General features: G+C 35.9%; 1 protein-coding gene and 1 long non-coding RNA gene across 3 annotated transcripts; one reads left to right on the top strand and one right to left on the bottom strand.

Annotated features, from left to right (window-relative positions):
- Positions 1 to 3,635: 3,635 nt before the first annotated feature.
- LOC114761174 (uncharacterized) lies at positions 3,636 to 5,490 on the bottom strand. The gene is made up of 3 exons (XM_028950504.1): positions 4,858 to 5,490; positions 4,158 to 4,769; positions 3,636 to 3,728 (listed from the first exon to the last, which is right to left on the bottom strand). The coding sequence occupies exons 1-3, from the start codon at positions 5,350 to 5,352 to the stop codon at positions 3,636 to 3,638; spliced, it is 1,200 nt and encodes a 399-aa protein (XP_028806337.1). The 5' UTR covers positions 5,353 to 5,490.
- Positions 5,491 to 11,734: 6,244 nt separating this feature from the next.
- LOC114761177 (uncharacterized) lies at positions 11,735 to 18,694 on the top strand. 2 transcript variants are annotated; one of them, XR_003742118.1, is made up of 4 exons: positions 11,735 to 11,940; positions 11,970 to 12,984; positions 17,619 to 17,868; positions 18,412 to 18,694. It is a non-coding gene; the product is annotated as an uncharacterized LOC114761177 (long non-coding RNA). The 2 variants fall into 2 exon arrangements; XR_003742117.1 differs by lacking the exon at positions 18,412 to 18,694 and having other exon boundaries at positions 17,619 to 18,184.
- Positions 18,695 to 23,284: the final 4,590 nt, after the last annotated feature.

Raw genomic sequence — 23,284 nt, 5'->3', positions numbered from 1 at the left:
TATGTGATTGTGCAAATAACCCCATTCCAACATCATGAATCATATCACCCATTCTATCATTCAAGCCACTCATAACTTTCTCTTCTTCAACCAATGGCATTGTTCCTCTTTCGCTATGCCATATCCATCTTATATATCAAAAATTTATCCTATCACAAAATAAGTGATCCTTGTATCATCAATAGTCAATCATCTTCCATTTAAACAAGTAACACAGGGGAAAAAATACTTTTCACTTTTGTTATAAGCATTTCTTTTTTGTAAATTCAATAAATTCTTTTAGCTGGGAAGAAAATGTGAAATGGGGAAGGGGAGAGCGTTAACCTCGAGTTAGAAATTGAGGGGGGACCGTACGTCAACCACGAGCTGGAAGATGGAAGCTGGAAATAGGGGGCGCAAGATTAGAGTGTGAAATGGGGGCAGCGCAAGATCACAGTAGTAGTGTGAAATGTGAAATGGGGGGCGCAGCTCCAAATTTTTTTTAAACAGGCTTGTTTGTTATGATCGCCCTATACTCTTCTGTTGAGTGTAGATGGATGTATCACCCTTTTTTCCTCTATTTTCAATTCCAGACGAAAATGGATCTTTTGTAATAGTGAGGAGAAAAAAGGGGTCTCATAGATGCTTATAACTTTATATATTTTATTTATATGTTGTAGATATATATTTTACCCATCCATATAACTTTTTTCTTTTTGACAACAACATGTTTTATTATTTATTTATTTTCTAATGTTTAGATTGGTGCAACATTAATTCATGAGTCCCACATCTAGTTATGTTTATTTTATTAATTGAACGGATCATATATATATATATGTATGTATAGATATACTTCCTCCCTATCTATTATACTCCTCCGTCCTTATTATAAGACCCCATTTGACTTTTTATTTGGTCCTAATTATAAGACCCCAATCCATTTTGTCTCTTATATTTATGCATTTTTTTCCAAGATAATCCTTCTAATAATGATAGTTTTAGCCAATATACTTAATTAGCAAGGATATTTTAGGAATGACAACACTTATTTATTATAAATAACCAACTTAACTTACTTCCTTAATCTCCTCAAATAAGTCAATTGGGTCTTATAATTAGGACCGGAGGAGTACTATACTTTTCTAATCCTATTTATAAAACACTTTTAGCATATTTCATATAGATCAAGAAAAATTTTAAACTACATTAACTTTCTATTAACATGTAGTAATAACTTTTCAATTTCAACCCTATTTAATATATGCAACTTCAAAAAAAATATCAACACTATAATAGATGAAGGACAAAATAATGCATTCATGCTAATAAGTTAAATAGGTGATTTATAAATAGGACCAAATGAGTATATAATTAAGGCATCTCTAACCACATCATTGAAACCGAAGAAAGGTGGCTTAGTCATTAAATTTATCTGAAAATAGAATTAATTTTTTTATTTTACTCATATGTAAATAGGACATTTTTATGTGTTACCATCTCTTATAGTTAATAGGGAGAATTACAGTGAGTTCCTAAAAAAAATAATTGTTAAAAGTCTCAATGATAACTGAACTGTTGAAACTAATTGTCATTTATTAAGGACTTGCAATAAGAATCGTCCATGTTTTCTAAAATGTGCGTTATAATAAGACCAGAGGAGTGCGTGTATTATCAAAGATGTGACTCCACCATTAACACACTCATATAATTAGGTAGTCGCATTTAAATTCATGAAATTATTGTGGGGATTCAGATTAAATCTGGCAAAAAACATAAATGAAAAATAAAAAAATCTTGTTGGTTGAGTCAACACCATCTCACCTGGTGCCCATCAACTAATTAATGCGATGCGTCACTTTTTTCAAATCCAAAACCAAATTAGCTTTCCATTGTACTCTTCTCTTTATTTGTTAAGCCCATTATTTTCATACGAAAATTACGTTTCTCTGTATTTTACTACCAAATGTGAATTGCAAATTGCACTATTTACTTATATAGAGGGATATTGAAATATTTGATAGGAAAAATAAGATGCATTCGCATGGATTTACGTGTGTTGTGAGTGTGTAAGTTTCAATGAAAATGATTTTGTCCGATTTAATGGCCATGGAACGAACAACAGCAAATAAGGCTGCTTAATTAATCATACGATCCTTCCTTCTTCTATTTATAGTTTTATTTTCTTTACTTATGTCCACATTAATGGATCATATATCCTCGTTCTTGTGGCATTTCGATTAAAAAAAATTCATCATAATGAGTACGGATAACTTAAAATTTTTTAATTGATTTTTAAGGAAAATAGACGATCTCATATTGAAAACATATTTGATGCGGCCATATGGAACGTAACCAGAAATTTTTATTATGGGGTAAAAGTTTGTTAGTAATAATTAAAATCTGAATTAAGATATTATAATTATTTTGAAATTTGAAGATAATATAATAATCAAGAATAGCATATAATAATATTAAGCTAAATATAATTACTTTTTAACATAATAGTGAACTAAAAAAAAGCATGTTATGATCATAAATAAAAATTAGTTAGCAGCAGGATTTTTTTTAGTGATTAAAGATTGTTCTTTTAATTATTAATTAAATAAAACAAATGTAGATGCTTCCATGAAACCTAAGAAATAAGTCATGTACAAGAAACTCATGAAACCTAAGAAATATATTTATATTTATATTTATATATATTGTTAATATAATTTTTTATTTATTGATTTTGCCCTTATTTTGGTTTTAATCCTTTAAATTTCAAATCATAAATTTTGATCTCAAAAAAGCAAAATAGTCTAAGTTTTTGTTAGATTATAGAAACCAGTATTTTAAATGAAAAGAAACTTGAAAAACAAAACCTATAATTTAAAATTAAAACATCAAAACTAAAATGAGGAAAAAAGCCCATATATATGTGTGTGTGTTTGTGTACTAGGATTGAAATAGCTTTTTACTTTGCACGACGAATATTCATGATTTCTTTTTTCCTGACCAGCATTCATGATGATTGCTTCACCATTCATTTGGCAACCTTAACAAGCCAAAGAATTAACACAATGGTTAAAATTTTTGACATAAGATCGATTCTTTAGAGCGGCTAAACGGAACAATTATTTCGTGATATCAATTTAGGCAAAACCTTCCATGAATGGCTATGATCTAGGCAGAACAGACAAAATCCCCCCCCCCCCCCAAAAAAAACCAAAAAAAAAAAAACAAATATTTACATACCAAATGAACCTCCCCCAATGAAGGTGGAAGAGGAAACCATCTGGATAATTATTCTGCTGTGTTATGGTTATAAAAAGCGTACAAACGGAGAAGCATGACTTTTACAAAAAAGCACAAATTCGTGCCCAAAAAAAAGGGCTTAGAAAGCCTTTACACGAAGTCACTTTTGAAAGATGACATTTTTTTTAACAACCAATGTTATAATTGCAGCTTTATACAAAAGTATATCTAGGCTTCACAAAAAGTATGTTCCTACTGAAAAGTGAAAACCATATGCTGATACCGTTTACAACACAACAAAGTTCAGCTTAACATTAGAAACTTTGGTTAATAAGCACTTAACTTTAATCCAAGATTCAGAAGCCAAAAATCTAAACAAAAGCCCTAGTTGCAACAATCTATATTAACATCAATTTTCACGTCTCTTGTTTGACAAGGTTAAGGAATGGACTCAAACCAGTTGTCAATGCTGATGATGTGAATATAGCAGCTCTGAGAATTTCATACACCTGCAGCATTAAAACCATCATGGGCAAGGTTTTAATCACCGACGTAATGGAACTAGAGAGGAAAAAAATAGAAATACCAAAAAACTAAAATTACTTTCTCTACTCTATCTCCTTACTTTATTTTTCAACCCTTTTATCCTTTCCTGTTCTTCTGATTTGACTACAGCCTTTTTATTTGGACTCTGAAATTCAGGTTTTAGGTTGTGTTACATTTTGACATCTCAATCACTATTCAAGTTATTAAATATAGATCATTCAAAGTTTTCGTTATATATTGAAATTTGACAGCTCATTATTGATGAAGTGTTAACTATAAGTTGTTCAAATTTAACTAAGGTCAGGGTAAACAACAGGCAAATTCTCAAAAGAATTTCTCAATGAGTAAACGGAGGGAAGTAGATGAATGATGAAGAGAAGAAAAAAGAATACCTCATTTGCCCCAATGCGTATGAGCTTCACCTCCAAGTCTTGCTCGACAAATTTGGATTCACGCAGAAATTTCAAAGCAGCAGAAGATGAAAATGGTTCTGCAGATAAATCATCTGTCACCATGAACGTTGTTCCCTGCTTAACATAACAAGCATACCTACTTTCTGAAGCCTCACTTAATTTATAATAAATTGGTAACATCTGGTTTTTAACTTTACGAGAGGCAATCATGGGATTAAGTAGCTTGTTCTTCAGATCAGATTTGAAATATCTTGTTGAATCAATACCAGCCAAACTTTTGTACAAATTGTCAATGCAGCCCAAACCAGCATTGCCTTGAGCAAGACGTTCAACTACACCTAGTGGTATGGTCAGGAAACTTAAAAGCTGATCCATGAGCCCCTCTTCTGCTTCAGCAAACAGAATTTTCCTCTTTGATTTTGATATCATTATCTTCAACTTCATCTTCCAACCGTCATTGATTTGAAGCTCACTTTTCATTAACCTGGACTGTGGTAGTGTTTGACAGTTCTGAATGTTCAGCTTTTTGCGTAAGAACAGGTCTGTCAATGGTGTTTTTGACCATAAAGAGAACTTCAGGAGATCCAGTACCTTCACAAACAAAGAATGCAATAATAGTTGAGAATAATAATAATGGAAAAAACACAAACCTTGTTCTACAATTCTACAACATGCTTACCTCTGCCTCAGTAACATTCACAGTCAATTTCTCCGGAACATAATCAATACCGAGAGTTTCTAGTATCCATAACGTTGAATTCAGATCACTAGGCATCAGTGTTAGATCATCCGCAACTATAAAACATGATGATTTGCGAAGATAGCCAGCAAAGCCCCTGGACATCTGTGGGTCATCAAAGTTATATACCAGAGTTTTGGATTCAGCTCCCATTGGATTGAGTGGATTCAGCAACTTTTCTTTGATCCAATCCCAAGAGAAATACTTCTGGTCCAGTTTCTCAACACTTTGACGCAGTGAGGAAATACAGTTAAATGTGCAAGGCTGTACAGTAGATTCCTTACTAACAAGTCTAGAGACAGTTGCTAATGGTAGTGTCAATAAGCTCAATAAAACATCAACGAAGTCGTTATCTGCTTCAGCATAAAGAACCTTGTTTTTCTCAAAGTCTATGTGCAGAGTCAATGAAATGTTCAGATTTTCCGGCGAATCCATGATCTTACAGAACAAAACCAAGAGGGTAGGTCTTTCTGCAAAAGACAAATTTCATTGCTACAAATTTCAGAGGACACACGCCGAAAAGAGATATAAACTACGTAATAAGCCAAACCCAATATACCAAATAATGCAAAATGGATGTTCTTTTTGCATTTCGATGTGAAAGTTCTAGATAGATAGCATTTCTAAATATACCAAAAAAAAAAAAAAAATTGTCATCTAACATGCCTCAGGTTCCAACAACGATGCGGGATTTGGAAGTCTACAGAAGAGTCAAAATTTTCCCTTTTTCTCCCAAACTTTTCTATTCGCAAATGGGTCCTCGACGGCTTCGAGATTTGCCATGGATGCGACCGTGAATCCGAAAATATTGGAACACAAGTACGATGAAGAGACCACCGGAGGGCACGACGGTGACACAGAAATGGCCGACCCCACAGGCGGAAGATGGCCCGGTCTTGAAGTGTTCGCTTGGCTTTACTGAACAGAATAGATTAGTGTATTAGGTTTATGGCTTCATCTGCGGCTATAAATATGATCCACTGACCATTAGATTAATCTGATGGTATATAATCATGCACGTGCTATAAAAACGCGGGAATTAAACAATATAAAGGCGGGAATCAATTTCACGTGGCAATATGCAAAGTTTTTTTTTTTCGCTTTTTTTTTGGCTCAGAAGCGAATTTTGCTTTTGTCTTGTTTTTGGATGCAAGGATACATGCTTCTCTTTTGTCTCCTTTGCCGTTTTTGCATGTTCTAATATTTTTAAAACCCAACTGGCTCATGTTTCAAGATAAACTTTCACAACATGAACAAAATAGTGTGTCTGTCTACTACCTCATTTGGAAGTACAAAACTTACTTTTGGATCCTTAAAAATCAGTTGAAATAAAAAAAAGGTTAACGTGCATCCAGCATCCCGAACTATTTTTCCAGGTACACCTAATGTCTTAAAGTAATTTTCAGTGCATCCAGTGTGCTAAACTAATTAAAACGGTGCATCCATATCCTAGGCTAACAGAAAAGTTAATTTTGACTGTTAACTTGCTGACTCAGTCGAAGATTGACCGAAAAATCCTACGTGGCGGATACTTAGGCATCTGATGTGTATTATTTTGATGGGTTAAGGTGAGTCCAGCACCCTGAACTATTTTCCCACGTGTGTCCAGTGTCCTAAAGTAATTTTTGGTGCATCCAGTGTCCCAAACTAATTAAAACAGTGCGTCCATATCCCAGGCTAACAGAAAAGTCTCGTTTGACCGTTACCTTGCTGACTCAGCTAAAGGTTGACCCAAAAATCCTACATGACGGATACGCAGGCGTCTGATGTGTATTATTTTGACTGAAAATTCAACTTATTTCCTTCTCTTCTAACATTTATCTTCTGCCAATTTTTAAACTTAAAAAAAAGCAAGACCATTGATCCATCCTCTTAAATCTTGGTACATATACCACCCATTCAATCCCATCCTCGTCTTTAACATTTTATCCCATTTCTTCTACCACTCCAATTTGAAACCACAATCGCCGTCACAGCACACTTCCATCTCCGTCTCTGTCAATTCCTCATTCGACTCGCATTTGCTTTCCTCCTCATAGAACATCGTAAATTTCCCTTTGGTCACTCCGTCGACATCGCCGTTGCCTTCCGAGAAAACACCCGCCGCCATCAGGCTCGTCTCGGGAGCTTTAGTCAAAATAATACACATCAAACGCCTGCATATCCACCATGTAGGATTTTTCAGTCAGCCTTTAGTTGAATCAACAAGGTAACAGTCAAACGAAACTTTTCTGTTAGCTTGGGATGTGTATGCACTGTTTTAATTAGTTTGGGACACTAGATGCACCAAAAATTACTTTAGGATACTGGGCGCACCTGGAAAAATAGTTCGGGGTGCTAGGCGCACCTTAACCTATCAAAATAATACATATCAGACACCTACGTGTCCGCCACATAGGATTTTTTCGTCAACCTTTGGTTGAGTCAGCAAGTTAATGGTCAAATTTAACTTTTCTGTTGGCCCAAGATATGGATGCACCGTTTTAATTAGTTTGGGACACTAGATGCACCGAAAATTACTTTAGGACACTGGGTGCACCTGGGAAAATAGTTCGGAGTACTGGGCACACCTTAACCCAATAAAAAATCGTGGAATTTTTATCAATAGGCTACAAATAGTAAAATAAATTCTTCAAACGCTACATAGTGGGAATTATTTCCACGAATACTACACTAAAAATTGTTCCTGACTTGAACAACATTTAAAATTCATCTAAGTAAGAACAATTTTCTCAATAAACATTGTTTGGCGTGTAATTGAACTTCATCTTGGTATGAATAACTTTTAAACTTCATCAGCCTTTGAACAACTTATTTACAATCTCTCACCACACAAATACCCCTACAAGGATGTTAATAATGATCATATCATTAGAATAATGAGTTAATCATTATATAATCATAATAGTAATAATTAATATTACATTAATTAAAAAGTGATTAATGAAAATAAGTAATGATTAATTTTTATAAAATTAATAATAAATAATAATTAAATTGACATGAACAAAAAATAAGAATTGATTTACCTCACAAATAATGACTCTGGGTGCCACATGTTGGTCTCCTTTGCACACTTGTAGTCATTATTGTATATTTACTTCTTTAGTTTGATCTAATGTCTCATTTGCCTGTATAGTTGGCGTATTTAAATCAAACCAAGGTGATTTGACTAAAGAAATTGATTGCCGAGAGATGACAAATGCTTCATTTAATAGACCACCTTGCTTAATAGAAATTTATAAAAGCAAAACAACAAATAATTGAAAACAACCCCTTGAATCTAAGAGCGAAAACCCAAAGAGAGTAATAAAATATTTCTGGGTGTTGTAACTTCTCAATTGCTTATTTCAAAAATCACGCAGAAAACCAGATAGAAATAGAAAATAGGGAAAAAGATGGAGTTCTTTGACAATGGAATTCGCCGAAATTCTTCAAAGAAATGAAAAGTACCAAAACTCGTCATCTTTGTCACTTTTGCTTTGTAAATCCAAGATTCCCACCAAACATGTCCTGATCCCATATTGCTTTATATTGCTTTTAGCTATTTTTTTTCCCACCGTAGCTCATATATATGAATAGAAAGGTCAAAGAATACGCACTTAAAGCTTAGAAGAAGACAAGATTAATGGACTCAATTGCGTGGCGGCAGCTTTTTGGGTGTGAGCATAGCAGATTAGGGCGTAGAAAAATAAGAGGATTGAAAACTCCAAAAGGCAAGAGAGGAATTAAAATATTTTACTCAGGTTCATTTGGGCATATAAAATTTTATCTCTCATCTCCCCTCCAAAAAAACCCACTTTTGGAGGGGAAGCTAGAAGGGAATAGGAAGAAAAGAGAAACCCTCCCTTTTATAAAAAATATTTCAACCAAACAAGAAGAGGGGAGCAACTCCCTTCCCTTCCTTAAAAAATGTACCAACCAAACAAAGGAAGGGGAGTACATGTTATTATTGCTTCATCTAGTAATCAATTCTTCACTTCTCTATTCTCTTCCTTTTCTCAGGGAGTGTTTAGGTACAAACAAAACCATGGTTTTAAAAGTGTTTTTACGGTATACGAAGTAAATATGTAGAGGAGTTTACTTCAATTTGCAAAAAAGTGCTTTTCAAAAACACTTTTGGGGTTACCAAGCACCCCTTTAGAGACTTTAAGACACGAACTCAAACCGATGGTCAAAGTTGAGGATCATGTTAGTGTAGCTTTCAGGATCCCCAATACCTACATTCACAAATTAAAGTGGATTAATGTCTCTTTCTTAACTTCTAAACTGTAATTTAATTCAATTCATCAAATCTTAATGACACACTACCTCCAGTCCTAAATATAAAAGTTAGTTGACTAATTTAAATAGATTAAGAAAACAAGTTAAGTTAGTTATTTGTAATAAATAGGTACTGTCTTTTCTAAAATATCTTTACTAATTAAGTTTATTGTCTAGAACTACCATTATTAGAAAGACTATCTTGAAAAAAATAGATAAATATGAAAGACAAAATAAATTAAAATCTTATATTTATGATCAAAATAAAAATAAAAAAAGGTTTTATATTAAATAGCGGAGCCAGTAGCTTTCTTAAAATAAAAATATAAAAGGTACGTTCATACCTCATTCACACCTATTCTAATCTTCCTTTCTTCCACGTCGTTCTGTTGCCATAATACCAAGTACGGTGTTTCCCTCCTCACATAACAACGATCCCAGTTTCCTGGGGACAAAAATCCATTGTAGGAACCGGTAACATCTCGCTATCGATTTCTGGGCCAATAATGCACGGATCAATGCAGTTACTCATTGGATTAGAAAACAATGAACCGAAATATCTAGTTTCATCCGAATCCAAATCAGCCACACTCTTGTACAAATGATCGATGCAGACCAAACCAGATTTAGCTCTTGCAAGGCGTTCAACTGCTCCTAATGGTATAGTCAGGAAACTTAAAAGTTGATCAACGAATTCTTCTTCAGCCTGAGCAAACTGTAATATGTTCTTTGACGTTGAAATTATTTTCAACTTCATCTTTCTACCTTCCTCAATCTCTTGAATCTCATCACTTGTGTCAAATTTGAACTGATGGGGTAGTTGGGTTTCACAGTTCTGTATGTTCAGCATTTTTAAGAATAAATCTGTCAACGGCTTTTCTGACAAAAACGAGAACTTGAGAATATCCAATACGTTACAAAAATAGTAGAATTCAAGGAGGAAAAAAAGTTAACTTAATCAGATGCAAAGAAAATGACCCAACAAGTTTAGCAAAATACTATGTATTATACCTCTTTCTAAGAGTCTCTCGGGGACGTGCACATCTCCGATCATCACGACATTGGGATGCAGCAACCTCTTTTTATCCCCATCGAAACAAAGATACTTGGTTGTTCGTCTTGTCTACGACGAGAGTCAATGATATTGTCTTAAGATCTTCATATGGAACCATTGATAACTCTCTATTTTTAACATAATAAAAGAATATTCTAAGTAATTTTTTGAGAGTTATCAATGCAATTTAGAAGATTTCTAAGAGTTAATTAGAAAATTTGATCTTTCAGTCCCAAAAAAAAAAAAAATTGATCTTGAGCATTATCTGGGGGATTTTCTTGTAAACATCTTAGTTTTCAAAATTAGATAAAAGTAGTTTAAATTAGGTTGCAAATAAATTCAAAAGTATTGAAATTACCTTTTGTTTTATTTTATTTTACTTCAATTTCTTTTAATGCCTTGCGGTGGATTCTTTGTCTTATCATTTCTCTGTAGGCTAAAATATATATTTGATTCTTTAACTTTATGTAAAGTCTTAATTTGCTCTTTTAATTTTAAAAAGTACCTTTAACTCTAAAATTTTTAGTTTTAAATGATGATTTTTTGTAATAATAATGGTTATTTTGAAAATTAAACTTAATATGTTAACATTTAATAATATTTTATCAACATTTAAAAGTTCAATATTGTCATTTTTTTATTAATGATTTTAGGGTTAGATAACAAAAAATTTACTTTTTAAAATTAAAGAATCAAAATAAAATGTTATATAAAGTAAAAAGACTTAAAATATACTTTAGTTTTTTTTCTTAATTATTATAGCATCTATTTGTTTGCAGCACGACGCACCGTTCGGAATAGGGAAAAGGGGAGGACTTCTGGAAAGCAGGGGAGACCACGCGCTGCACGTGTGAGAGGCAAGGGCAGAGGGTTTTCGAATAGAGGGAGATCACTGTTCATAGGGGGAGGAGGCTGACACCGTTCATCGTAAGGAGGGGTTGAGTGGACGTCATCTTCTTCTCTGCCTTGGTTCGACTAGTTTAGGGAGCGAGAGAGGCAGACATTGGAGGTGGTCCTCGTTCTTCCTCTTTACTGAGAAGTAAAAGGAGGAAGCCGGCACTGTTCTGGACGATCTTTCTTCGCTGGACCTGAGGAGAAACGCCGATTGGCTCTGCGAGGAGAGACGCCGAGCTGGTTCAGAGAGAGAGAGAGCTGGAGGCCGACGGTGCTGCTCTTCTTCCTGAAGTGCGACGAGCTTGAACGGAGCTACCAAAGGACACCATTCAACTTCATTTCACTGTTTAAGTGGTTGTCTCTTTTGTCTTTCGAATTTCGTTGTGCTATATGATTCTGAAATTAATGTTGTTAAGCTGAGATTGGTGAAAGTTTTGTGGAGCTAATTTTCTTTTTAATCTGGAGGAAGTATGAACTTGCTAGTTGATTAAACTTTGTTTTCACTGAATTGAGAATGCTTAATACTCCTCCGGTCCTAAACGTAAGACCTTTATACACACTAGTATAAAGGTCTTATGTTTAGGACCGAAGGAGTATTAAATTTTGGTTACTTAATCTTGTTTTTTTATTGTCTATTTGATGGCTGCCCACCATTAAGTGTGAATTTGAAAATTAATTTTTACCTTGACAAAAGATATTTTAATTAAGCTCTTTGATTAAGTAATATGACATTCGATTAATAACATAATTTGTGATTAGAATAGAAATATACCTAATTATCCCATATAATTGTTGAGAAGTGAGACCAGCTTGTTTAGCCTCTTAGTTAATTGTATGAGAGATTACATAATTAATTTAAAAGAAAATTATAAGTCAATGGTCATTTGTAGCTAATTATACTCTAGATTAACAAAACTAACATTAAAGCTAATCAATTTAATGAAAGAAGGTTGGAGAAGCTAGCAAGGAATTGGTGACTATTGGTTGGTCTTTTTAACATTTGCTTTAATTAATTTGATAAAGCTTTGTTTTGTTTATGTTAATTTCTTTCCACTCAATTTCATAAAATTTTGATTTACTCAGCTTAAACAAAAAGAGGATTTTTACTGCCTAATCATTGTTAATTGAGTTCTCTGTGGGATCGACCTTGATTTGCCACTATTTATTTTTGTGACCCATATAATATTTGGTAGCGTGAAGTTTTTGAACCATAATCTTAAAAGGGCAAAACAAGATGTACTGACGCAGTTGAAGATGTTAGATATGATTACTCAAAAAATAAGTTCCTTAGATATAATGATCTTTTAAAGAGTAGTATTTCTCAAGGCGTTGCGCCTCCTCGTTTGCTGCATATTCATATATCGTAGGCTTCTGGGGTTTCGGTTTGTAAAGTAACCATGTCTCGTAAATGATAAATGATAAAATATACAAATTGCTTGTAAACTTAAAAGGAATAATTGATTTTTATATTTATTTTTGGGAAACTTTTTTTGTTGTTGGACTTAATGTGCTATAACTCTATGCGGTTAGGGCAGGATTGACTCGACATTTTACCGGTCAAAAAACATAATGGACCCTTGAATTATCACTTTACAATTTGTTTAATATTTTACTTTAGAGTTAATGTTTGGTGCACCGAGGATACAGATAGTGAGAGAATGATGCACTGTGTTTTAGTCTATTTGATGTATATTAATTATACCTTCTTCTTCTTTGTTGCCAACGTTTATTAATTATATCATCAACTTATTGTTATATATTCTAATGTTCACATAAAATCAAATTCACTTTTAGATGGTAAGGCAGAAAATTCAAGATATTATTGGCAAGTCTCTGGGCAAAAAAAGATATTATTGGTAAGTCTCTGTCTTTTCGTTGGCCAAAAAAGTCTCTGTCTTCCAACTTAAATATGAAAGACTTCGCACAGAATCATTCTATTTAAACAATTTACTCTGAATAACACAACTCTTTTTAATAAAATCTAAAAATTCTTTTTCCCCTCACTCCTTGTCTATATAACCTAAAGGCAATCTGAGAGGAAAGGGTGCCTGTCTCTCTGCTTTAGTTTCCTCCTTCTTTAAGCCAGCCTCTGGTTCTTCTTCTGCAGGAACGAATAGTGGAAAGGAGAGAAGCTTCTGCTTCTCGTTTTTCTCTGTCTTTCTTCCTGACATAAGTAGGGGGAAGACAGATTATACAGTCTTTTGTTTTCCTCTTCCTTTTTATTATGTTATTTGGGTGTGAATTTAGTTGTGTTGCAACGAGTTTGATTTTAACCACGTGTGGGTAGTTTTTTCTCTAACTCCGCCTATATTGTATAGCCGGTCCCAAGCTTGGATAAAGGAGGAGGGTTGTGTTAAGCCCTCGACAGCCAACGTAAAAACCCGTCGAATCTTATGAACATGGATCAACGAAATAATTATGCTAATGCTAGGTCGTTGCCCAGAAGTGACATGCTGTATGGCTCAAGTACAATGAGAAATGAGCTAGAGCCGCTGCATCGTCACCCAGATGTAGTGTTAAATGAGCGAGGGCTACCGTACTCTCTTAGATGGAGGCGGCTAAAGAAGTTAGTTCATGAGACTGAGATTAGATTTGGCACTTGGAATATTGGGACGCTAAATGAGAAATCTATGGAAGTAGCAGGAGGTATGAGGGACAGAAGGATTAATATCTTGTGCCTCCAAGAAACCAAATGGACTGGAGAAGCTGCCAAGGAACTTGGAGAGTATAAACTTTGGTACACAGAAAAGGTGAGTGCAAGAAATGGGGTTGGTATCATCGTTGATGGAACATGGAAAAAAACGTAGTAGAGGTTAAAAGGTTTGAGGACAGAATAATATCATTAAGAGTAATTGTTGGAAAGGATACTATCAATATCATTAGTGCCTATGCACCTTAGGTTGGGGCAGAGGCACACCTTAAATATAAGTTCTGGGAAGATATGGAGGGGTTGGTTCAAAGCATACCACTCGAAGAAAAAATGTTTATCAGTGGGGACCTTAATGGACATGTTGGTAAGGAAGCAGGACAATTCAGCGGGGCCTATGGTGGTTTTGGTTTTGGGGAGCTTAATAGTGGAGGACAATCTATTCTCAACTTTTCTCTTGCATATAATCTTAAGATTGTCAACACTTGTTTTAAGAAGCGAGAGGAGCATTTAATCACATACAAAAGTGGTGCCTCAAAATCAGATATTGATTTCTTTTTGGTTAAGAATCCGAATAGAAGACTGTGTACTAATTACAAAGTGATTCCAGGAGATAGGGTGACTGCCCAACATAGAGTACTTATCCTTGGTGTACGTTTTAAGAGTATCAGGCAAAAGTACCATCAAGTGGTAAAACCCAGGGTTAAGTGGTGGTAGTTAAAGGGTGAGAAGCGGGAGTTATTCAAAAGGACCCTTTTGGAGAGAGGGATTTGGGAGTCGCAAGGAAATGCAAACATGATGTGGGAAGAGATAGCTACAATGGTTTGTTTGGTAGCTAAAGCAATTTTAGGAGAATCCAAAAGTCCTGGTCAGAGAGATAAGGAGACTTGGTGGTGGGATAAGAGTGTGTAAGAGAAAGTCAAATAGAAAAGAGATTGTTTTAAGGCCATACATTTGTGCAATAGTGTAGAAACTGGGAAAAGTATTAGTTGGCTAAAAAAGAGATGAAGAGAGCAGTGAGCGAAGCATGTACTAAAGCTTATGAGGGGTTTTATCAGGAGTTAGGAACAAAGACAGGAGAAAGAAATATTTACAAGATTGCGAAGCAAAGGGAGAGGAAAAAGAGAGATCTAGACCAAGTAAAGGATATAAAGGATGAAGATGGTAAAGTGTTAGTTACTAATGGTGATATTAAGGACAGATGGGAGGCTTACTTTTACAAGTTGTTTAATGAGGGAAGCAATTATGCGACTCAGGACTTACAAGACTTGCTAATTAATGAAGATAATCGGAATTTGGCTTTCTACTGCAGGATCTGTATCGGAGAGGTTAAGGCAGCTCTCAAGAAAATGGACAATGGAAAAGCCGTTGGGCCTGATGGTATCCCTATTGAAGTTTGGAAATGTTTGGGCGATGAGGGTGAGGTGTGGCTAACTAAGTTTTTTAATGAAATTTTATGCTCTAAGAATATGCCAGATGATTGGAGGAGAAGCATTTCAGTTCCTATTTACAAGAATAAAGGAGACATTCAAAATTGTGCAAGCTACAGAGGGATAAAACTTATGAGTCATACGATGTAGTTATGGGAAAAGTGATGGAATATAGGTTGAGGCTGGAGACTTCTATTTCAGAAAACCAATTTGGATTTATGCCAGGGAAATCCACATCAGAAGCAATCTATTTACTAAAGGGGTTAATGGAAAGATATAGGAGTAAAAGACGAGATTTACATATGGTTTTTATTGACCTGGAAAAGGCTTATGATCATGTGCCAAGAGAAGTAATGTGGAAGGCTTTGGAAAAGAAAGGTGTACGGGTTGCTTGTATCAAAGCCATACAAGATATGTATGAAGGGGTAACTACCAGTGTAAGGACGCCTGGAGGTGAGACAAAGGACTTTCCTATTAAGATTAGTCTACATCAGGATCCTCTTTGAGTCCGTACTTGTTTAACATTGTTCTGGATGTTCTAACTGAACCTATTCAAGAAAGAATCTCTAAGTCCATGCTTTTCGCGGATGATATAGTTCTCGTGGAGGAATCAAAAGAAGAGATTAACACTAGATTGGAGTTATGAGAAGGACTTTGGAGTCAAAAGGTTTCTGCTTGAGCAGGAGCAAAACAAAATATATGCATTGTGATTTTGGGGGAGGCAAGGAAATGGGGATTTGGAGGTGAAGATGGGAGAGCAAATCATTCATCAAGTATCAAAGTTTAAATACCTAGGATCCATTATACAGGAGGATGGGGAAATTCATGGAGACGTTTCTCATAGAATACAAGCTGCCTAGTTAAAGTGGAGGAAATCTACCGGAGTTATTTGCGATAAGAAGGTACCTAAGAAACTTAAAGGAAAATTTTATCGGACTACTATAAGACTAGCTATGTTGTACGGTAGTGAATGTTGGGCAATAAAAGGAAAACAAGAGCATAAAGTCGGGGTAGCAGAAATGAGGATGTTGAGATGGATGTGTGGTTATACAAGAAAAGATAGGATTCAAAATGAAAATATCAGGGCAAGAGTCGGTGTGGCACCTATCCAAGAGAAAATAATTGAAAATTGCTTAAGATGGTTTGGACATGTACAAAGAAGGCCATTGGAGGCCCCGGTGAGAAGGGTGGATCAGACAAGATGGAGTCCCATAAAAAAGGGCAGAGGAAGACCGAGAAGAACACTTAATGAGGTCATTGAATGAGACCTCCTAGTCAACAACATATTTAAGGACTGAGTTGTTGATAGAGCACGATAGCGTCGTGTGATTCATGTAGCCGACCCCACCTAGTGGGATAAGGCTTGTTGTTGTTGTTGTGGGTAGTTTTTTCTCTGCCCTGACCCTAGAGTTGCTATGAAGGAGCATGTTGTGAATCATTGATTTTTGGATTAGAGCATATTGGAACCATTTATCTATGCTTAATATTATCTGTTTACTCAATCTTGGATTTCCTGTCTATCTAATGTTTGACCAACATTAAGTATGAACTTGAGGAATTTAGATTAGTTTTGGAAAACGAAATCTTAATTGGACCATTGGATTGGGTAGCCTGGGATTATAAATTGTTCTAATTTGTCATTAAAAGGAATATACCTACTGGACCCATACAATTGTATTAGAGTGAAATTGATTTACTATTGGCTTTTGGGCAGCTATGTTAGGAGTGACATTTTTAACTTAAAGGGACGGGTGTAAGTGATAAAAAAAATTTATACCCATTAATACTCTAGATTACTAAACTTATTTTGAATACATTTAATTGGGTTATTACATGCTCTATCAATTGAAGAATGGATTAACCACTCTAGGTTGTCTTGATGATTGTGGTTGTTGAAAAAAATGTACTACTCACAGTCCTAAATATAAGAGCTAGTTTGACTTTCAATTTGGTTCTAAATATAAGACCCGAATTCACTTTATCTCTCATATTTATGTATTTTTTTAAAAATAGTCCTTATAGTAGTTATATATGTTAAAAATTTCATCAAATGGTAGTTTTAGCTGATATACATGATTAGCAAGGATATTATAAGGAAGATAACACCTATTTATTACAAATGACTGACTTAACAAACTTTATCAAATGGTAGTTTTAACTAATACACATGATTAGCAAAGGTATTATAAGGTAGTCGTTAGTATTTTGATTTTCTTTGAATTACACCTTGATCAATCTCACTCTTATTATGATTTCCTCAACCTAAATGAAAATGGGAAATTTAATGCCTAATCATGAGTGGACTTCATTTGAAGACATCTTATGCTTCTAAATTTGCCCAAATCACTCACTTTTACAATCACAATTTATTCTATGATTTCTTTGTGCCTCATATCTATATATCTTCTTGTAGATTCTTTTCAAATACCCTCCAGCGAAGTTGTCAATATGGGTACAAAGGATTTAGTCTCTTCTGCATAAAGAACAAATCTATGCAATGCACCATTTCGATCATGGCTTCATCGCAGAAATTGGAGGACATTTCATTAACTTTGTTCATAGACGATGAGAAAAATAAGGTTCTTTATGCTGAAGTGGGGTTTGACTTTATCGATATTTTAGTTAGCTTCTTCATGTTGCCCTTGGGAACTATCTCTAGACTTGTAAGTAAGGACTCTAGTGTACAGGCTTTCAAATTTAACTGTATTTCCTCACTGCGGTGAAGTGTAGAAAATCTGGACCCAACGTATTTTATTAAAGATTGGAATAACGGAAAGTTCCTAAATCCAATCAACTTAATGGGATATTATGGATCTCGATATGACTTTGATGATGAAGAGCTCTCAGTTTTTTAATGGCTATATTGGCGGTCGGTTGCCAATATTTTGGTTAGTTTGTGATGATCTAACAGTGATGCCTAGTGATATAAATACCTTGTGGATAATACAGAATTTTGGGGTTGCGTATGTTCCCAAGAGATTAACTGTGAATGTTAGTGAGACAGTGGTAAGTGTAATTTTTCGTCAAAATGACATTCCACATATTTTTTCCCCTTGATTTCTCTTCATTGCTTAATTTGATTTCTTCCTCCTTATTATTTCTAGTCCCATCATTTATTCATGCTTTGTTTTGTGAAGCTATGGGATCTACTCAAGTTGACGTTGTTATGGTCAGAGACACCATTGACTAATTTATTCTTACGCAAGGAACTGCACGTTCATTATCAGAACCTCCAAACAAAATCACAGTCCATTTTTGAAGTGAATCAGTCACAAGACAATGGGGGTCATAAGATAAGGTTGAAGGTAGTAGTGTCAAAATCAAAAAACAAAATATTGTTTGCAGAAGCAAAAACAGATTTCACGGATCAACTTCTAAGTTTCCTCACTCTACCACTGGGAGCAGTTAAATTTTTAGGCTTCTCAGTTGGTTAGGGGTGCCTTGATAATTTGTACGGGAGCTTGAAACTTTCGACCGTGGGTGTTGGTGTAAGATGTAATGGTCAAGACTGAAAATACACATATGAATGACGAAAATGATAAAATATATGGTTCAATGGATTAAGTTTAGTCACATATATAGAAATTATGCACTCAATACAATGGAATATGCAAATATCAGTGAATTACAGAGTTGCAGAAAGGAGTAGAAAGAAGGAAGCAGGAAGTTAGCAGGGAAAGAATCTTCAGGGGTAAGAGAGAGAGACCATAATCATTTCTACCCCCTCCATAACAGACTTTGTCCTTATTATACTCGACCTGACCCTCCAAATCCCATAGTAACCACATTTTGTGTCTCCTCCTCTAGTTGTGCTTGCATATGAGATTTGGGCCACCTTTTGGGTCATTTCCTAGGTTCACTTCTTTTGGGATCATGACATAAGATCCATACTTACAACTTTAGTGAACAAGAACTCATCCAATCTCATTGCCTCCAAAATCGGGAAAAAATCTTACATGTATCACACTTTATGGAGATTAAAGATGATGGTTGCAGATGATTTATCCTTTCAGTCATTTTCATGTCCAGCTGCTAAAGAATTACTGAGTGAATCCAAAGTCCAAGAGCAAGATTTGGAAGTAAGAGACATAGAATTTGGTGTGAACGAGGCATAAACTAAGAAAATGTATTGTTTTCTAGTTTTCTTGGTTATTCTTCTAGTACTCCTGTGCTTAAAATCACCCCCCAAATATAAGCTGTATGCTATTGGTGCTTAATTAACTTGGTTAGGTTTTAATGCAGGTATGGAGAATTCTAAAACCTGCCATGTTTTCATCATTAGCTTTGACAGAAGGTTTGAGGCCATTCCTTTAGGTTTTTTAATAATAAGGTGTTCGGATCAACGAGAGGTCAGTATATGAAAAAGGTTTTGTGTAAAAACATTTTTCTAACTGCATTTGGGAGTTTACAAGTGAAACAATTGATCGTTAAATGCAGCTATAGTATTTGGATTTGAAGCAACAGTAATTAATGATATTATTCTGTTTATTAGCTTTACTACTCTTTATGTTCTCTTGCGTCTTTGTTGATTTTGTTTTGATTATAATCATGGAATATGTATGCTTGGGAAGATAGGAAGATTCTGTAGTCTAAACTCTAAATTTTCAAAATAGAATAGAAATCATTATGATATGTTTTTTGGTAACGCACTACTTCAAAAAATTAGTTAAGTTCGTTATTATAATAAATTGATATTGTCTTGTCTAAAATATCATTGTTAATTATATACTACCTCCGGTCCTAATTATAAGAACCAATTGACTAATTTGAGGAGATTAAGGAAGTAAGTTGAGTTAGATATTTATCCTAAATAGGCATTGTGATGCAGATTTAATTTAACTAATTAATTATTTTTTTATTATTGTTTATTTTATTAATTATTTCTGTATTTTAGATCGTGGGTAGTTACTCCACTCACCCCACTTCCCCACTCCCCTCATTTTATTTCTTTTATTTATTTTATTTCTTTCTTTTATTTATAGTTTAGGGTTTCAGTTTGTAATCAGACTTGACATTTGGAATTTATCGATCAGTTTTTTTCCCGTTCTCCCTGCTTCTCTGCTCCTCCTCTCTTCTTCTTCCTCTTCTCTAACTTCTCATCCCTTCCAATCCTTTCTTGTTCTACATCAATTTTGGTATCAGAGCCAGGTTGATTGCTTCATTCTACTTTTTTCAAACTCATTTTTCAATCCCCAAACACGCCCTTGTTGTAAAACCACCCACAGCCGCTGCTCCTTCACCATTGTTCGCTCATTTTTAGATGACCGTTCACCGCGCCGCCACTTCCATTCTCACCGTAGGCAACAATCCGTCCAGATCTCAAGGTTTCACAACCAGAAACCACCGGAAACAGCCTCCACGATCCAGCCGAACTCCCTCTGCACAACATCACCGTAGGCGTCACTTTGGAGGCCCAGATCTCACTCTTCCGGCATTCGATCAGCGTGAAACAACCACCATTAAGTCCGCCTCGAGGAACGCGGCCTGTTCCCTGAGTTTCACTGCCAAAAAGTCCTCCATGTGCCTGAACGTGCCATCACAGTCTCTGCGTGTGAGATCCACGCGCCTCCGTGCTTCTGCAGTTCTAGATTCGATTTTTAGCAAAAATTACACATTCTGACCCATATTTTCTAGAAAATTTCACCTTTGCCCCAGATTTTGAAATTTTACAGTCTGACCCAATACGTTCGAGGAAATTACACTTCTGGACCCAGATTTTGTCAAAATTTTCACTTTGCCTACAGAATCATTTAGACACTTTGGGGTAATTTTTAGTTTTCTGGTCTCTTTAAATGCATTGGTAAGGCGCAATTGACCCTCTCTTTAACTTACTATGACTAGTTTGACATACTGGAGGTTACTATTTTGCTTTTGCCATTCTATTGATTATTATTTACTGTAGATATTATATTTTATTAGCATTTCCATTTTTTTAATTTGGTTTTATATTATTCTTATTAAAAAAAAAAGAAAAGAGAGAGGGAGAAAAAAAGAAAAAAAAAAAGGCAAAAAAAAACAGAGAGAGAGAATTTATTTTCATTTTATTAGTAGCTCTTTACTTGCTTTATTATTTGTTGTTAGCTTTCGTCTATCTATTGCATGACTATTCGTGATATTGAAAATAGACAAGACACCTTAGGCCAAGCACTTCAATCTTTAGAACCTCGTGTTAGCTCCTTTCAATCCCAAATGGACCAGAGACTTCAGACCTTTGAACTAAAACTGAATGAACTTACCAAATGCCTTAAGGAATCTTTGGCTGAGATTAAGCAAGAATATAACTCCCAGTGTCAGGAGCTTAGAACCACTACTCAGGAGCTTGAGATAGCTAATCAAGAGCTTAGGACCTCCCAGCAGAAGATTAGGAATTCTCTCCTAAGGATTAATAGGCAAGTATTTAGTAAGGGTGCAGAAGGGATTCTTGGAAATGTCCCTGAGACCAATCAAGCGCACCTTAAGCCCGACACCGATGGACCATCTCACACTAGAGTCTCCCAACTGTCTATAGGTCCACGTAACTCGCAGACTAAACCGCTACACGTTGAGACCCTTCCCCCACAGTTCAAGGAAGAGGACAACCCATGGGATGAGCAAGGGACAAAGGCTCGCTACGAATCCCATGTTGCGAACCGACGAGCCTATGGAGGATACGCCACGCGCCCTAGGTATGGACAAGACCCGTCGCCGCCCAGATGATACCGAGACACCCCTCGACAAGACTACAATGATGATGCGACGAAGAGGGTTTAAGTTGAGGCACCTGACTTTGATGGATGTTTAGACGCGAATGCCTTCCTCGATTGGTTAGCCACCATGGACGACTACTTCAAGTGGTACAATATGAGTGACATACAGCGCGTTCGTTTTACCAAGATGAAGCTCGTAGGATCTGCAAGGAAGTATTGGCAGTACGTCCAAGCGAACCTTGAACGCTTAGGGCAACCTCCTATCACTACTTGGGAGGAGATGAAGTTGAAGCTTAAGGAAAAGTACGTGCCGGTCAGTCACTTAAGCATGCTTTTCAACCAATTGAACAGCCTCAAGCAGGGAACCTCATCGGCAGCCGACTACGTCTCTTGATATGATGACCTTCTGATCCGCAATGACTTAAATGAACCGAGTTTTATGGTTATTGAGAGGTTCATCAGTGGCCTTAGGGATGACATACAGAGGGAGCTCAGAGTAAACCGTCCTTACACTTTAGAGGAAGCATATCATAAGGCTATCGACATTGACTCCCTGCCTAAGTATCCCTCCTTTAGGCGTCCCAGCTTCTCTGGATTAGAGTCTCGTCCAACATGCAGCTCCACTGTTTCGGCCAATCAACGGATAAGTCAACAACTTTCAGGGCCAAGCGCTTCTAGACCAAGAGAGTCATCAACCTCGAACACTCGCACAGGTAGCTCATCGATAGAGTGTTTCAAGTGTCACTCTAAGGGACACATCGCTTCAAAGTGCCCGCAACGTGCGTTGCTTATTGAATCTCAAGATGGTGCACTACTCGAGAGCGAGCCAGATGTCATCATCGACCTTGTCGATATTCCTTCTGATGTAGACAAAGAAATTAATTGTGATGACATGCCATTAGGTCATCTTGGAGTGATGCGATGCCTCCTGACTGTCCCAACGCCAGATGACTCATGGAAACGGAACAGCATCTTCCACACCTTTGTGAAGTGCAGTGATAAGTCATGCAAGTTGGTTATTGATAGTGGAAGTGAAAGGAACGTGATCTTTAGTCGAGGTGTCGCTCGTCTTGGACTTAAGACAGAGCAAATTGCTAAGCCTTTTAGAGTTGCGTGGGTCAACAACACTTCATTGCTTATCACTCAGCGGTGTCGTGTCCTACTCCATTTGGGCGACTACAAGGAAGATGTTTTATGTGTCGTGATCCCTATGGATGTGTCTCACATTCTTTTAAGACACCCATGGCTATATGACCATGATGTCACTATCCAGGGCCGAGCAAACAACCACATCTTTAAGCATGAGGGCAAGACCATCTTACTTCGTCCTACGAAGCCTGAGCCTAAAGCAAAGGGTCCAGCCCCCACGAAAGGATCCACCTCTAAGCCTATC

The sequence above is a fragment of the Neltuma alba genome, unplaced genomic scaffold, assembly GCF_004799145.2.
Source record: "Neltuma alba isolate B1F8T4 unplaced genomic scaffold, ASM479914v2 tig00011088_pilon, whole genome shotgun sequence".
Taxonomy (NCBI): Eukaryota; Viridiplantae; Streptophyta; class Magnoliopsida; order Fabales; family Fabaceae; genus Neltuma; species Neltuma alba.
Note: the sequence above shows the minus strand (reverse complement) of the source record. Positions and strands in the feature narration are given on the sequence as shown.

Excerpts from the sequence above, each read along its gene's own strand:
- LOC114761174 (XM_028950504.1), bottom strand. The coding sequence starts at position 5,352 with ATGGATTCGCCGGAAAATCTGAACATTTCATTGACTCTGCACATAGAC. Across the intron at positions 4,770-4,857 it reads TGAATGTTACTGAGGCAGAG|GTACTGGATCTCCTGAAGTT; the intron begins GTAAGCATGTTG and ends TTGTTTGTGAAG. Across the intron at positions 3,729-4,157 it reads TACGCATTGGGGCAAATGAG|GTGTATGAAATTCTCAGAGC; the intron begins GTATTCTTTTTT and ends TTAATGCTGCAG.